Genomic DNA, 17,018 nt, shown 5'->3' on the forward strand with positions numbered 1-17,018 from the left:
CAACAGCCAAATTGTGGAAGGAGCCGAGGTATCTTTCAACAGATGAATGGGTAAAGAAGATGTGGTTTGGATATACAATGGAATATTACTCAGTCATCGGAATGGATGAATACCCACCGTTTGTATCGACATGGGTGGAACTGGAGGGGGTTATGCTAAGTGAAGTAAGTTAAGCAAAGTAAGACAATTATCATATGGTTTCACTCATATGTGGAATATAAGCATTAGTGCGGAAGACCATAGGGGAAAGGAGGGAAATCTGAAGGGGGAAAAATCAGAGAAGGAGATGAACCATGAGAGACTATGGACCCCAGGAAAAAAATTGAGGGTTTCAGAGGGGGAGGGTGTTGAGGGAAGGGGTAGTAGGGTTATGGGCATTAAAGAGGGCACGTGTTACAATGAGCACTGGGTGTTATGGGTAACTTAAGAATCTTTTAACACTACCTCAAAAACTAATGATGTACTATACAGTGGTTAACTGAACATAATAAAAAAATAAACTATAAATAGATAAGAAAACATAAGTAGGGAAGTTTGGTGTCCCAATTTAAGGTTATATTTAAAGTGCTTTCCTATGAATACTTTTACCTAAGAAAGTCTTTAGCCTAGTTTGGAACCTAATTAATCTACATAATTACTTAGCTAATTTTAGTTCTTAAACAAACCGGAGATGGTAATCAGCAAATTGAGTGGCTCTACAACTTGAATCTGACGGAATGGTCTGCGCTTTATCAGTTTAATGATGTCTGCCTTTCCACTTCTGTCCATCAGATACAGATTAGATCGGGTTCCCAACAGCAAATTCACTCCTGTTTGCATATAAAAAGAAGGTGCTATATTAGTTCAGATTATATTTTTATAATTGAATTTATATTAGCACTTTTGCAATTACAGTGTGCTGGTCTATGCAAAAATGACATATCACTTTAGGCTAATGTTAACCTCATACTGTGTAACAATGAACTCTATCAATAAAACAAATTTCTCTGAAATACATTAAAATGTAGAAGACAATAACTTCTGGCAATATTTCTACTGGCTGGTGCCTGGCGAGGCATCTCAAAAGGAGAACTTTATAAATATCTCACCACCCTTTAGCGGAATCCTAAACTTTATAAAAATCAGTCAGCCTTTTTGAAAATTACCATTAAACATAAAGGATGTCTAGTGAATATGAAGAATTCAATTCGGTTGATTCGTCATTCTTAATTATAACTAAGAGCTTAATGCTTTTACAGTACTTATATGAAAATTGTTTTTAAATTGGGTGAGTCTGTTCATGCATATATTAAAAAACTTACATTGCAAAGTACCTGCCTGTGAAAGTAATTCCTACTTTTATGTATCTAAATTCCTACATTCTGATCTTTGTCTGCTGGCTCTATTCATTCAAATATAAACACCGTTAAAAAGATTGAATGAAAGGGCTGAAATAGAAGATTAAGATAAATTATAATATACTTCAAACCACTGTGGGAGTTTTCCCCATAACCTGAGACATAGGAAAAATGTAGCCAAGTAATATAATGGAGAGCACTTCAGTGTTTTCCTTTTACTTGGAGACTATTTGTATTTCAAAGATATAAGGAAAAAAGACAAGTGTTTCTGCTTTCATTTTTCTATTCTGTCCTTTACCAGCTCTCTAAATAAAGACTTGTTGCAGATTTAGGAATTGCATTTACTCTCAAAGAGGAATCATAGAGGGAGGGGAAAATACAGTCCATTTTAACTGCAATTTTTTTATTTTTCAAAATACAAAACCATGAGTTATAAAAATGAATTATTAGACATTAATTAGATCTCTGGGTAGTTGATGGACTGAAATGATAATGCGGTAAACTCTGCTTTCTTGTTATCTGACACAATACAGTAACTTTGATAGTAACATATTTTTTTCTAAGTTATTCAATCATATAGCTATAATGTTTGCTACACTGCTCTATTTTTAATTTAAAATTCTGTCTTCTGTTCAAACATGCAGTAAGCAAAATCTATGAAATTGCAAGTCAGAGGTTGGCATTTACTTTGAATTTCTTCCCTCCCATTTATTTATTCTGTTTCATTTATGATTCACACTGGCTTGAGGAAAAATATTGTCGGAGCCCTACTAATATGGTTATAATTCTTCTAGAGTAAAGGACTGAAAAAAAATCTATCAAAGTTAAGACATTATCAAAGGTCGTACAGATAGCTAATAGACACATGAAAAGATACTCAACGTCACTCATCATCAGGGAAATACAAATCAAACTACAATAAGATACCACCTCAAACCTGTCAGAATGGCTAAAATTAACAACACAGGAAATAACAGATGTTGGTGAGGATTTGGTGAAAGGGGAACCCTCTTATTACTTTTGGTGGGAATGCAGTCTGGTACAACCACTCTAGAAAATAGTATGGAGGTTCCATAAAAAGTTAAAGCTAGAACTACCCTATAATCCAGAAATGGCACTACTAGGTATTTACCCAAAGAATATAAACATACTAATTCAAGGGGCTACATACACCTCAATGTTTACAGCAGCATTATCAATAGCCAAATTATGGATATAGCCCAAGTGTCCATTGACCAAGGAATGGATAAAGAAGAAGAGGTATAAACACACACACACACACACACACACACACACACACACACACACACAGGAATATTACTCAGCCACCAAAAATAATGAAATCTTGCCATTTGCAATGATGTAGTTGGAGCTAGAGAGTATTATGCTAAGTGAAATAATTCAGTCAGAGAAAGATAAACATGATTTCACTCATTTGTGAAATTTAAGGAAAAAAAACCATATGAACATAAGGGGATGAAAAAGAAAGAGAGAGAGGCAAACCATAAAAGAGAACAAACTGAAGGTTGCTTAACAGAAGGTGGTAGGGGGCTGGGTTAAATGGGTGATGGGCATTAAGGAGGGCAATTGTTGTAATGAGCACTGGGTGTTATATATAAGTGATGAATCACTAAATTCTCTTCCTGAAACTAATATGACACTATATGTTAACTAACTAGAGTTTAGATAAGAACTTGAAACATTACAAAAGAGACATTATTGAAAGAACTTTCTCTACAAATCCACAAAATTATTTAAAAAACAAGAACATACAGAAATATGTCCTGTAATACCTCATTAGTTATTAAATGCTACACACCATCTTAAAGTAAAAATACTAAACTCAGTTTTTTTAAAGATTTATTTCTTTATTTGACAGAGGGAGAGAGATAGCAAGAGAGGGAACACAAGCAGGGGGAATGGGAGAGGGAGAAGCAGGCTTCCCACTAAGCAGTGAGCCCAATGTGGGGCTTGATCTCAGGCTTCTGGGATCAGGACCCAAGCTGAAGGCAGATGCCTAACAACTGAGCCACCCAGACATCCCACTAAGCTCAAATTTTTAAATAATCATAACCTAGTCCAATTTTATGTTTTATTCAAGTTAAAAAGAAAAACAGTAAAAAGGGAAGGAAGTGCAAATTCAAACACCAAACTGCCCTGAGTGAAAATAAATCAGTAAAAAAAAAAGGAACATATTAGCTACTTTAAATGTATATTTTTATTTGTTTTATAATGATGTGGTAATAAGTGTTTTACATCTATGATTTTTCACAAGTTTGCTGCATTGATAAAAAATATATTCTTTTAAAAACAACTCAGTTTTAAGAAACAAAACTTACCCCACAAAGAACCGCAATAAATCTCAGAAGTGAATTCCTTCTCATACATGTGGATTAGTGGTTTTTTACATGCAGGAGACACATATAGTGGGTTAACATTGACTTCAGAGGGTCGTTTAGGTGGTTTCTCAGGTGCTTCCACCAATCCAGCATACACTGTGAAGAAGTAAGGGGAAGATACTCAGAGAAATTACTAGTGTATATACCATATGTACTTGAATGTTTCCACAAATAAGAGACATCCCAGAAAAGTTTCTTTTCCTTTACGGTATTTTATTTTTACTGGAGGTATCGTTTCTATAACTCCTAAACCATCAAATAACACAAATCATGATGGTTAAAATATATTTCTGAATATGAATATATTTCAAGTTACTGTGATAAGATTGCAGAAGAGAATCCAGATGAGATATTCAATTACTCAATTCTAGTTTAAATTCAGGTACCATAAAGCCTCAGTGAAGAGCATACCTTTTAAAGCATGTACCCATCTGAATTTATGTGAATTAAATATCAGAATGATTTCATTCTTTTCTGACCATGAACCAGTGTTCAAACACTGTAATGTGTGAACGGACTGCAGCATTTGGAGATTATATTAAATGCACTTACAGATGGCGCTGGCAAAGTCAGCATTTGCAGCTTTCCCAGAACCATTAGAAGAAGAGTGGCTGACAGAAAAACCTGATTGTGTTGATGCTTCTGATATGTCCATGCTGTTATTCTCATCATCAGGTGCTGCTAGTGCAGCACCTGAGGCAATGGCATTTGAGGCCTCGCTTCTACCACCAGGCTCCTAAAAGAAGATCGAAAATCAATTTTGACTTCATTCAGTGATTAGCTGTGAAAGAAATACAATATGCCTAAAGGTCATTTGAAAAACAGAATGCAAAATTTTAGCATCTATAATTCTGCATCCTTTGAAAATCCACATTTATCATATGAATTCATCAATGTTATCAGAAGAGAGAGAACTAACCTATATTGAAACAACTGATGTCAAAGGAAAAATACAAGGAGCTTAAAATCCCAAGATGTGCAATTTGGGGCCCAATGTTAGTGGAATTTTTATTATATACTAGGCATACTGCTAGTTATTTTATTTACATAAAATTGAAAATCCTTAACAACAACCTAAAAAGTAAGTATAATTATCTCCATTTTACTTATAAGAAAACAAAAGCTTAGCAAAGCTAAATAATTTATTTAAATCATAAAGATAAAGTAGGGGAACCAGAGAACCAGAGTTTGAAGCCAAAGTCTGATTTCAAATGCTATGCTACGCTATGCTAAACAGCCACTTGAAAAGATAAAAAACTACCAGAGTTGGGGGTATCAATTTTACTTTGTCAAATGACAAAGCTAAAGATGGAAACACAAATTTAAGGGTGTGACTCTGCCTCACTGAAAATCTAGCTGGCTTCCATTAACTTACATAGAAGAAACTCAAGGATAAAAGCCACAAAATTTAACAGAATTTACGTGGGATGCCATATCTTGTGGAAAAACATACCAACTGTTATTGGTGAGACTGTCTGTTGATAAGCATTTATTTGCATCTAAACAGTGATTCTTTGCATTGAGAGAACTGTGCTGCCCTGTCAAAGACTTGTATTTATGAACTTTCCAACCACAAAAATGTTGTATGGTAACATGTCCTTTCAAATTAAAATGAGAGGAATGTCTACTCACTCCCTAAATATCAAAAACATTCCTTGCAATCACTGGAGATACTGGGGGAGGTATGAAGACTGTGATGGGACATCCAGATTTAAAGTCTTTAAGATAGGTAAGTAGGGAGGGAGGGTGGGAGACGGAGAAAGAGAGAGAGAGACTTTCCCACTCATACTGCTTTCCCGTTGGAAACTATTTAGGATGTTTCCTTCCTTCATTGATTTCTTCCATAATTATTGTGTCTATCATAAACCAAGTCCTAGGTTGGGTCCTGGGATTGGGTGAGTGGGTAAAGTAATCAATAATAGATTAAACATAGTTCCTGCCCTTTTTTCCCACATTTTTAAAAAAAGATTTTATTTATTTATTTGACAGAAAGGGAGATCACAAGTAGACAGAGAGGCCGGCCGGGGGGGGGGTGGAAGCAGGCTCCCTGCCAAGCAGAGACCTGATGTGGGGCTTGATCGCAGGACCCTGAGATCATGACCTGAGCCAAAGGCAAAGGCTTAACCCACTGAGCCACCCAGGTGCTCCTACTGCCTGCCTTTTAAGAGTTCACAATCTAGTATGATAGAAAAACAAGTCAACAACCAAATACTATGTCACAAGTACTAAAATGAAACTATAGGCAAAATGCTCAATAATGGAGGAGAATATAATTCCATCTTGAAAAGTCAAAGATGATATATGAGTTGGATCATGAGAATGACTAATTAAACAAGCAGAGAATACAAGAGGGGACAGCCTTATAGACAGAGGGAACAGCTTACACAAGGGCACTAATTCATGAAGGAACTTGGCATCTTGTAAGCCAGTTTGTGTTGATAGGTAGCAGGCTAGGAAAGTAAATTGCATTATTTCCTCTGTCCAGAATCTCACCTGTGTTTTCAGATATTCAAATACTCCCTATTAGTCAAGAATTAGTTCAAATATCATATGCCCTAGGAAATATTCTTTATGATCATTCCTATTGATCTAGCACCTGTGAAACTATTTGAGAATTTTTTTAGAAAAATTTTTAATTGTGTTCAGTTAGCCAACATATAGTACATCATTAGTTTTTGATGTAGTGTTCAATGATTCATTAGTTGCATATAACACCAAGTACTCATCACCACACATACCCTCCTTAATACCCATCACCTGGTTACCACCCCCCTCCCTTCTGTAACCCTCATTTTGGTTCCCAGAGTCCAGAGTCTCTCATGGTTCGTCTCCATCTCTGATCTCTTCCCATTCAGTTTTCCCTCCCTTCCCCTATGGTCCTCCACGATATTCCTATGTTTCACATGTGAATGAAACCATATGATAATTGTCTTTCTCTGCTGGACTTATTTTACTTTACATAATCCCCTCCAGTTCTATCCATGTTGAAGCAAATCATAGGTATTCATCCTTTCTGATGGCTAAGTAGTATTCCAATGTAAATATGACCACATCTTTATTCATTCATTTGTTGAAGGGCATCTTGACTCCTTCCACAGTTTAGATATAAACAAGATGTCAGAAATAGACTTCAGGGTAGCAATCATGAAGTTAATAGCTAGGCCTGAAAAAAGCATTAGTGACAATATAAAATCTCTAAGGGCAGAAATGAGATCTAATCAGGCCATACTTAAAAATGCTATGAATGAGATACAGTCTAAACTGGATACTATTTGAATATTTTAAGCACATTTATAAAGTCAGTAATGTTTTTTGAATGATAAAATCATTGCCTAACACAATATGTTACTTACATTTAAACTGTATGTGTTAATAGTTCCTCAAAAAGTGAATATAGAATCTAACAATGGCAGTCTAGCAATTCTACATTTAGGTATTCCACTCCTGGGTAAATAGCTCAAATAATGGAAAACAGGCAATCTACAACACATAGTTATATACCGATGTTTACAGCAACATTATTCATGACAGCCAAAAGGCGAAAACAACCCAAGTGCCCATCAACAGATGAATGGATAAAAAAAATGTGATATATTCATACAATAAAATATTATTCAGCGTTAAAAAGGAAGAAAATTCTGATACTTGCTACAACATGGTTGAACCTTGAAAATATTATGCTATGTGACACAAAAGGACAAATATTGTGTGATCTGGATATATAAGGTTCTTAGAAAGTAGAACAGAGGTTACTTGGGACTGGTAGGAGGGACAATAGGGAGTTAATTATTTAGTTGTTTAGGATGATGAAAAAGCTCTAGAAGTGAGTAGTAATAATGTCTGTACAACATTGTGAATGTACTTAATGCCACTGAATTGTACACTTAAAGTAGTAAAGATGGAAAATTCTGTTATGTAAATTTTACAATGATAACTTCCCAGAAAAATAAATTGTATATGTTAAGAGACACTACCTCAAATGTGTAATCTCAATAATAAAGAGATTTTGTCCCTGGAAATAAATAGGAACCATCCAAATGAGAAGAAGTTAAAATCTACAGCTATAAATTAAAATGGTTAAGGCTTTGGTTAAAAGTTAAAAATATATTTGAAATGACTGGAAATGTGACATATCACATGAAAAAAATAAATTTACAAAGAGAAGAATTCATTGTCCTTTTCATTTTTTTTTCTCCTTTTCAAATGGTGCATTACCTCCTGTTGATGTTCAAAGTCGTGGGATGTTGGTCTCTCCAATCCTTGACTATCTGTCTCTGACAAATTTTCTCCTCCACTGAATTCAAGGGCTCCACTTTCTTCCTTGGTACCACTGATTCCCTTACCTCCATTAACTTCCTTAACTCTTCTTCCATTGCCTATATTGGCTCCAAGTTCTTCATGGTCTCTAATGGCTACACTGCCCCCACTGGCTACATTTTCTCCATGGCCTGTACTGACTCTCTGACTTCCATAGCTGCAGCAGGTCTCTTCTCCACCATCACTTCCATCTCTACCATCTTGCTTGCAGCTTCCATCTCTGTCATAGCTTGTTCTGATAACAAGATCCAATTAATGATAGAAAGCCACTGAACAAAAATACATTTGAAAGTCAGCAAATAAAACAGAATTAGGATGTATCTGATACATATGTAGTATCTCTAGGAATGTTTTTGCTCTATGTGAACACTATTGGTATGATATGGACAAGAAAAATACCCCTATATCTTGTCAATCTTAAATACTGAATTAACACCGTAGCCACCATCAATTTCCTGACTGCACATGGATTGCAGATGGAAGAGAGCTTGCATATTTTATTAGGAACATGTGTTAGGCTAGCAGCAAAAACATGTTTTATTTTGGGGTGGTTGCTTAAATAATAGACTACATGCATTTGCAACTTCACAGCCACATAAATGATTAAGCCCCTATTTCTGGCACAACCACAATATAATCGAATACTTATTTTTTGCAATTTATTTAATTTCTGTTAATTTTAACATGGGCCTTGATTTTCTAACATGTGTATTAACTACTTTGCTAAAGAATCCCATTTATTTTTCTATTACTACCACCAGGAAATTCAGTAATATAGATCTCATTAAGATAAGATAGTCATTTATTTAGTTGCTGAAATAGCAACCTTACCAAATGTCACAATGATTTTTTGCATTAAAGACAACATATCCAGGTACCTATGATAATCCTAAAAGCAAATTTATTTGACAATGAAATTCCTGGTAGATTTTTTTAATTGACAAAAAAGAAAAAAATGTTGAATAATTTGTAGTCAGTTCTGCCATGTATATCTACCTAATAACATTTGAAGATTAACAAAACAATATATGGATTTCAATATTATAAAGTAAACAATTCTCCCACTGTTAATCATTTTTCTACAAATGTAAACATTTACTATATTAAGTAATCTTCTTTGAGAACATTTTGAATATAAACCATGTACATACAAATAAGAATACACTGGCCTGTTTAGAACAGGAGAAAGAAACTATATATACATGGCAAACAACTGGTGGCATTCCAAAAATATCACTTCACTAAATATTACCACTTCTGGCAGTTGCTATGTAAGAAGATAAAATTGACTAAGTACTGAAATTAGTTATAGCAGTTTGCAGAATTCCAAAAATAATTCTGTTAGTACATTTCAGCCTAAAATTATCAAGTGAAAAATAAAGGTTACAATTCATTTTTCTCAGCAAATTTGAAGATTTTGTAGGCAAATATCAGGGCTTCCTCTTACAGCTATTAAGTGGCACACTATTTGTCACCTCATTTCATATATTCACTGTGGTTTTAGAGGGTAAGACCATTCAGTAACATTATTTTTAATAGAAACATGAATAAATGGCAGTTATAAGTAACTTAATACTTGAATACTAATAAAATATAGTATACAAAAATTCAAAATTGTTTTGCATTAAAATAATTTAAAATCTATTATTGAAAATCAACCATTTATGAATATGCAAGTGCAATTCATTCATCCTCTTGGTCATAAAATCTGAAAGTAAAACAAAGGTGCAAACAGTTCTGAAATTTTAAAACTTTGGTAGTGCAAATAATGAAGAAAAACCAACCTTGGCCAACAAGGGGCATCATCATGATTATTGGCTTTGTCATCTATAGTTCCATCATTGTCATTATCTTCATAGTCTTCACCAACATCATTAGCCGGATCAACCTTGCTATCCAAGTCAGCATTGCCATTGTCATGATCATAGGTATCCTCGTATACATCATTAGAATCAGCATCATCACCATCAGTATCAGCACCAGTATCATAGAGTTCAACATAATCACCATCCTCTTCAGGTGGCTGAATGACAGGTGCAGGAGTTAACCAATCATTCCGGAAGATTTCAGAGAGTGCATTATAGCCTACCCATTCATTTGTCAAGTAAACAGGGGGTGATATTTTTCCTACTTTAAATCCATCTGGAACCTGTGTGCACAAGAAAGGTTAATGTAGTCTCAGTAGCCTTTCATTTCCTTCTAAATTGGAAAGTTTCCATGCTGACAATATTTTAAAATACATTTTCAATTGAAGTGAAGATTTTTACTCACTAGATAAAGAAATATTTTTGTGAGGATGAGGTGTCAAAACCCAAACTTCAGGCTATGATCATTAGTGGACTTTCTGGCTCACACAGGGCAAAATTTACTCTTTTTTATTACCCCTACTTCTCTAATGAGGAGTAGACATTTCATTTTGGTGACAGAATATAACAGATTATTTGGTATCCTATAGAAGATATAGTTACTTTTTTCTTTTGTTTTATTCTCTGATATTAGGATTAACACATAGTCTTAAAATTGGTATGTTAATTTTCCAGCTTAGTTTTGTACATAGGTTGTCTTGAAGTAGATCAAACACTTCTAATAAACAAATTAATATAAAGCTACCTTTATAAGTGTCATATAATCAACCTTTAGGCAATCTGAAAGAGATTGTGTATATGGTAGGGTAGGAGTAATTACAAAAATAAATGAAATGACCTGAAATCATAGGGCAAAAACAATTGGAAGAATGTTATATGCTATCAGAGGGCATTTTATTTCTCCCAAAATGTTGTTTTATGCATTGTGTTATCATCCAAGAAATTATATTAGATGAAAAGGGAACATCTAGCTTCTACTCCTTGATTTGAGATTAGCTTCTACAAAGACCTTTTTATCACTCCTCTGAATATATTCTGATAAAACAATGTTAATATAAAATATTTTATGATCAACTAAATGTTTCTCCACTTCAAATGTAATTTCTAGATTTCATATTCTGCATACTCACATAACAACGGAAATCTATCTTTGAAAGATTAATTAAAAAACTGAACACTTTGACCTTTCCCTCAAGTGAAGATGAAAATACACTGAAAAACATTTTTAAAAAACAGATAAATGTGTTAAGAGATAAGATGAAAACCTACGTGGACATCAACCAGCAACTTCTGATCAATAGTGGAATAAGGTGGTGATGACTGGGACCTCCTCCAGGTCACAGGACTCTCTTCCTCAGAAGAGTCTGTGGAATGACAAGAAGATATTAATAACAGCGATGATTGCAGCCATTCCCTTCACTTTTATAGTGTACAGTTTTAATAACTTGATATTTTTTCCTGTTGCCTTTTTCCATTCAGGAAATATCACCTAATAAATCCTCATTCAGCCAGGATCCTAGATTCTGTTTGTGGGGGGAGTGACAGGCTCAAGGTTTTGTTGTCTGTAGATCTATATGGCTTTTCTGTTTCAATATTAAGTGTACACTTGTTAAATATTTCTCTCTATCTGTGTAAGAAGATGCCCAGTAAGACTGGTAGACAGTTGCATTTAAAATAATAATAATAATAATAATAATATGTACCAAGAATAGGAAGAGCTAGGTGATATCACTGGTCTCCCATATTAACCAGTAGAAAAAGAGCCCGAAAGTATATTAGAAGATGATAGATTAGACAAAATTCTCAAGGGGAGATTTGACCCTGCAATCTTAATCCCCCAATTTACACTCAATGATATATCTTGAAGTATTTCAATAGAGTTGAAAAGCAAACAACTGAAAAGAGACAAAACTTAACCCTTTTTATAAAGCTAGGAATCTTTCTATAGTGATGTTGTGCACTAGAACTTTTTGCAGTAATAGAAATGTTCTGTATCTGCATGTCTAATACAGTTGCCAGTAGTCACACATGGCTAGTGAGCATTTGCAATATTGCCAGTGGGGCTGAGGGGTTGACACTTTAGTTTTAATTTGGTTAGTTGTTATAATGTGCAGCTTGATTCCATAGTGTAAATATTTCCATATAAAATGCAAATTTAGGGACCCATAGCTGCTCAGTTGATAGAACATACAACTCTTGGATCTTGGGGTTGTGAGTACAAGCACCACACTGGGTGTAGAGATTAGTTAAGTATTTTTAAAAATCTTTAAAAAATGCAAATGTATCTGGATTAGAAGGATGGATTTTTTAATATTAAGATTTATGGTACAGTAAGTAACATCTGTGGTTAAAATTCAGTGATAATATTTTGGGTCAGAAATCAGTAAATCTGGCTGATTATACATAGAAAAAGCTTCACCAATGGGTACTTACATCCTTGCTTATTTTTTTATGTGCTTGGATTTTAAAGATAAATAGTCCTATCCTTTTTTTTTTTTTATTTGCAGCCTTGCTATATATAGCCAAGGTGTGGACCTTGCAATCCAAAAATCATGTATATACATACATTGCTATCTTTTGAGTATATTATCTAGAACACATCCTAAAATTTGTGTCTGCAACTTCTGGCATTGCACTTTTATGATTTATTATCTTTCTTCAGAAAACCATTTTTTCTCAAGTCCCTGTGTGTGTTGTTAGGCTAAATAAATTTGGGTGAGTGTTTGAGATTTTGAGGCAAATTTGTAGTAAGGTGTTCTGATTTCCTGAATAATAAAATACGTAATCTCATGGGAACTTCAAATGGCCTAGGTAGCACAAATAATAAAATAACAGAATTTTAGAGCTGAAAAGAACTTCAGCTATTATCTATCTACACAGAATCTATCCCCTTCTCACCCCCTCCCAATCAATGTTCATGACTGCTTTGGAAACCAATCTAAAATTTCCTTATTTAAGAAAAGGCAGTATGAATAAACCTTACATTTTTAGGTGTTTGCCCACTATTAGTAAAATTAGTCCTAGCCAAACCAGAAAGGTTCTGGGGAAAATATTCTTAAAGTTACTTTTGTTTCAGGTTTATTTTATTTCTCACAAGATAATATTTCTGTATAAGAGGACACTATTAAAATATTTCTACCATTATCTGAGTCTCCCAAGAAGAATGTGGGTTTTAAGTTCAGGTCTTTGAAATATTTGATTTTGATAGAGTACAACTATATATCTTTTTTATTATTAACATTTTAATAAAATCTGTGTTCTACATTTTTACAGATGACTTGAGAACTCATTCAGGCATTTTGCCCTTGCTGAACTTATTTGGATTGCTTAAAAATACACAATGCCAGATTTTATCATCTAAAACCTAACTTTTGGCTCTGTTTATTTCAATATTTCAAAAATCTATTATTCATTTAAACTCTCAAAAGCATATCATAAGATAAAACACTTATTTTGAAATTCAATCACAAATTGTGAAGTTATTTTCTATTTTAAAACTTTTTCATGCATTTGAGTAAAAACATCAATTTGTAACATTTAAGGATGTTTATGAGACGCTGTATATATCTTACTTTGGGGTGGTGAAATAAATGGATAAAACACATGCCCACAACTTCTCTATCTAATACTTCAATAGCTAAAGGCTTGCCTGTAAATTTTAGCCTGTTAGTCCTCTCTCAAGTTCCTTTCCCATATTTTTCAGACATGGTACAGAAATCAAAGTTGACACCCACTTCCAGACACATTCCTAACTACTACACAACTTAAAGAAAAAAACTTTAGAAAAATTATTTTCCATTTCTAAAGGTCACCACTGACCACCCAGTTGTCAAATTCAGTGGCCTCTTGGTCTTAATTCTATGTGGCTTCCCTAACACTTTTGACACATTACTTCTTGCAGTTCTTTCTTCACTTCTGAAATATAAACTGTTAAACATTAGCTTTGTGTTTTGACTGTTTAAACTCTGTACTTTGCATTACCTGATGCTGCTGGGCAGTTTTGAAGATTTTGCGAACTTCTTTGTCTGATGTCAATGGGCTTCTGAGATTGTTCCAAAACAGACTGCTGAGGAACACTAAATGAAAAGACAGAATACCATATGCCATGTCCCAATACTCACAAAGGGAATATACAGCTCAAAATCAAGACCAACAAAGAATTTGAGGTATATGGGTATATATCAAACTAAAAAGAAGTAGAGCTTAAGAAATATTTCAAATTCCCATTTTCCCTCAAATGTGTTATTTTATCTAGAACAGATAAATAATTTCCAAAATATAAATATAATGTTTCCATATAGTATACATTTCCTTCACATATCATATTAATTTCTAAAAATTCAATAAACTTACTTTCTGGTAATATTCAGACATTATATACCTAGTAGCGCAGTGATAAATATAATAGTCTATGTGAGGATTTTAACAATATAAGAAGCTGTTACTAAAAAATAAGCTGTTACTGTTATGTCAAATATTCCACTATTATCATCCTGATTTGGCCTTTACATTTTTAAGTATCCTGTTCCTGATTTAGATAGATGGATGGACATAAATATAGGAAACATTGTTTTTAATATTCAAATTCAGGGAATATTTAGAAAGGATTTTTGGATCTGTGCTGTTAAATTTTATGTCACTTTGGAATTTCTATATAGAAAAGGCTTTGGTTATTGATCTCAGCCTAGTACAGACAAGAGTCTTTTCTATGACCCTAAATTTCAGAAAGACTCAATATATTTGTTATTCATAAATTCAAAAATCATTTTCTAATGGGAAGAGCCAATTCCAGTTTAAAAGCAATATTAATTTTTATGTATTGGATTTTGTTAAAGACATATCCCATGATACCAGAAAGATAAAAAAAATTAAGCTGTTTTCTCCCTTTGTGGTCAGAAGGGCCATGACAACTTATTCATTGAAGGCAGAGAAAACAAAAGTTCTTAATCTTGCTCTCTAATTTTTCAAGATTTCTGCACACAAGTTAAGACTAAGGACATAAATATATGGGATTTTAAATAATAATGAGGTAGTAATATATATGCTTCATACCATCAACTCTATGCAATCTGACCATACAGTCCAGTATCTTGAATATAGCAGTTGCTCAATAAATATTTAGCAAATGACTGAGTGAATGAATATAGGCTAAGTTCTGTCCATTATAATCTGGAGTTGGAAGGAGTATGATTTTCAAGAAAAATCTACATTAAAATTTAGCTTTCAGGGGCACTCGGGTGGCACAGTCAGTTAAGCGTCCAACTTTTGGTTTTGGCCCAGGTTGTGATCTCAGGGTTGTGAGACCTAGCCCCATGTCAGGCTCTGTGCTCAGCATGGAGTCTGCTTCAGATTCTCCCTTTCCCTTTGCCTCTCTTGCTCGTGCTCTTTCTCTCTCTCTAAAATAAATAAATCTTAAATAAATAAACAAGTAAATAAACAACTTTATGTGGCTTTCAAATATAATGCTTTCCACATGACATCTAAAATATGAAATATGATCTTCAAAAATTACTGAACATCACCAATATTATAGAGATAAAAATATAGTTACCAATATAAAATATCATTGCTATAATACTGAGTTTTAGATTTGATTTTCTCCATAAATCATTTTAAGCTTGCCCATTTCATGGCATTAATTTCTGAAGGAATTGTGTGTGTATTTTAACATGTAGCACATATACATGATATTAATGACATATTACATGACAAAATGTGTAATTGAAGTACATGATACATATAAAGTTTCACATCTTTTTATTTTAAAGTACCAGTTGAAAGCTGTCAAATAATTCATTGACAGGTCTTTTATTAAATTGTGGGTCTTATCAGCTAATTATTAAACTAAATGACACTGAGACTACAGTATATCCAAATATGAAATATCTAGTTAATGAATTACTGCAGTTAAGGTTTTAAATACAAGAGGAAGATATTGCTAGTGACAATGTTTTCATTAATATTTTTTAGTTTTGACTTTACATAAAACTTATTATCAAATAAATATGCTTTAATTTTCCAGGTGATAGTAAATAGTGAGTAATTGGAATATATAAATCAGAGACACATACTTTGAAGAGATCTTGACACGGTGTTCACAATCCTGATTGTAAGTCTTTGAAGTAGATCTTTCTTGGACCTTAAAGACAATGAAACACTTTGGTAAAATTTTTTTTTTAAAGATTTTATTTATTTATTTGACAGAGAGAGATCACAAGTAGGCAGAGAGGCAGGCAGAGAGAGAGGAGGAAGCAGGCTCCCCGCTGAGCAGAGAGCCCGATGTGGGACTCGATCCCAGGACTCTGAGATCATGACCTGAGCTGAAGGCAGCGGCTTAACCCACTGAGCCCCCAGGCGCCCACTTTGGTAAAATTTTTAATTGTAAATTCCTTTGAGTTATTAATTAATGGGAAAATGCTTTTCTTCATATAAAGATAGTTGACTAAAAATCCAACTTATGAAATCTGATTTTCATAATTAGATTATATTTTCATAATTACTTATAGTATAACATTAGAACTGCTTGACCATAATTTCTCATGGCATCCTTGAATTTTAGTATAGTAACAGATTCTGGAGATTATATAATCAAACACTCTAATTTTATTTTTGAGGAATCTGTACCTCAGAAAGGAAAAATCAACTCCCTAAGAATTTTACATAAATTAAAGAATATCTATAATCAGAATGTAGGTCCCTCAACTGCTAATTTAATGCTTTTTATGTTTTCATGTTACTTTTATATCAAGTCCCAATTTATCACTCAGAATTTAAGCTCAAACTTCTCACTCACTCACCCTTTTAAGGTAACTCTAGATTTTCAAAAGTTGTAACACACATAAACACATCAATAAAATGTCTTAAGTGTCAAAAGTGTCCCACCTTCAAGAAAGTATGTTGTTTTTGCTTTACAATTGGACTGTAATGTCATAGTGTTCTAATACTTTTTCAATTCTAAATGATTTTGGTTTCTATTAATTGTTCGTTCATCTAATATAGTAAATACTTGAGAAAGAGCAAATAAAATGAGCCAGCATCCATCACTAAGGCAGATTTAATTTCTGCCAACATTAGTAGATAGGACCATGTAGTAATCCCTC

At 33.5% G+C, this 17,018-nt stretch overlaps 1 protein-coding gene across 4 annotated transcripts in view; it reads right to left on the reverse strand.

Annotated features, from left to right (window-relative positions):
• The window catches only part of NRK (Nik related kinase), a 129,620-nt gene that overhangs the window by 20,106 nt on the left and 92,496 nt on the right, over positions 1-17,018 (reverse strand). For 3 of the 4 annotated variants that reach the window (XM_045068310.1, XM_045068308.1, XM_004779948.3), the window contains exons 15-22: positions 15,990-16,057; positions 13,900-13,994; positions 11,188-11,282; positions 9,838-10,202; positions 7,952-8,288; positions 4,289-4,472; positions 3,677-3,832; positions 666-809 (exon numbers count right to left, since the gene is read on the reverse strand). In XM_045068310.1, coding sequence (XP_044924245.1) covers positions 666-809; positions 3,677-3,832; positions 4,289-4,472; positions 7,952-8,288; positions 9,838-10,202; positions 11,188-11,282; positions 13,900-13,994; positions 15,990-16,057 — 1,444 coding nt within the window. The remainder of the gene's footprint in view (positions 1-665; positions 810-3,676; positions 3,833-4,288; positions 4,473-7,951; positions 8,289-9,837; positions 10,203-11,187; positions 11,283-13,899; positions 13,995-15,989; positions 16,058-17,018) is intronic. The other variant, XM_045068309.1, reaches the window with a different exon arrangement.

The sequence above is a fragment of the Mustela putorius genome, unplaced genomic scaffold, assembly GCF_011764305.1.
Source record: "Mustela putorius furo isolate JIRA1106 unplaced genomic scaffold, ASM1176430v1.1 tig00003901_pilon_pilon_pilon, whole genome shotgun sequence".
Taxonomy (NCBI): domain Eukaryota; kingdom Metazoa; phylum Chordata; class Mammalia; order Carnivora; family Mustelidae; genus Mustela; species Mustela putorius.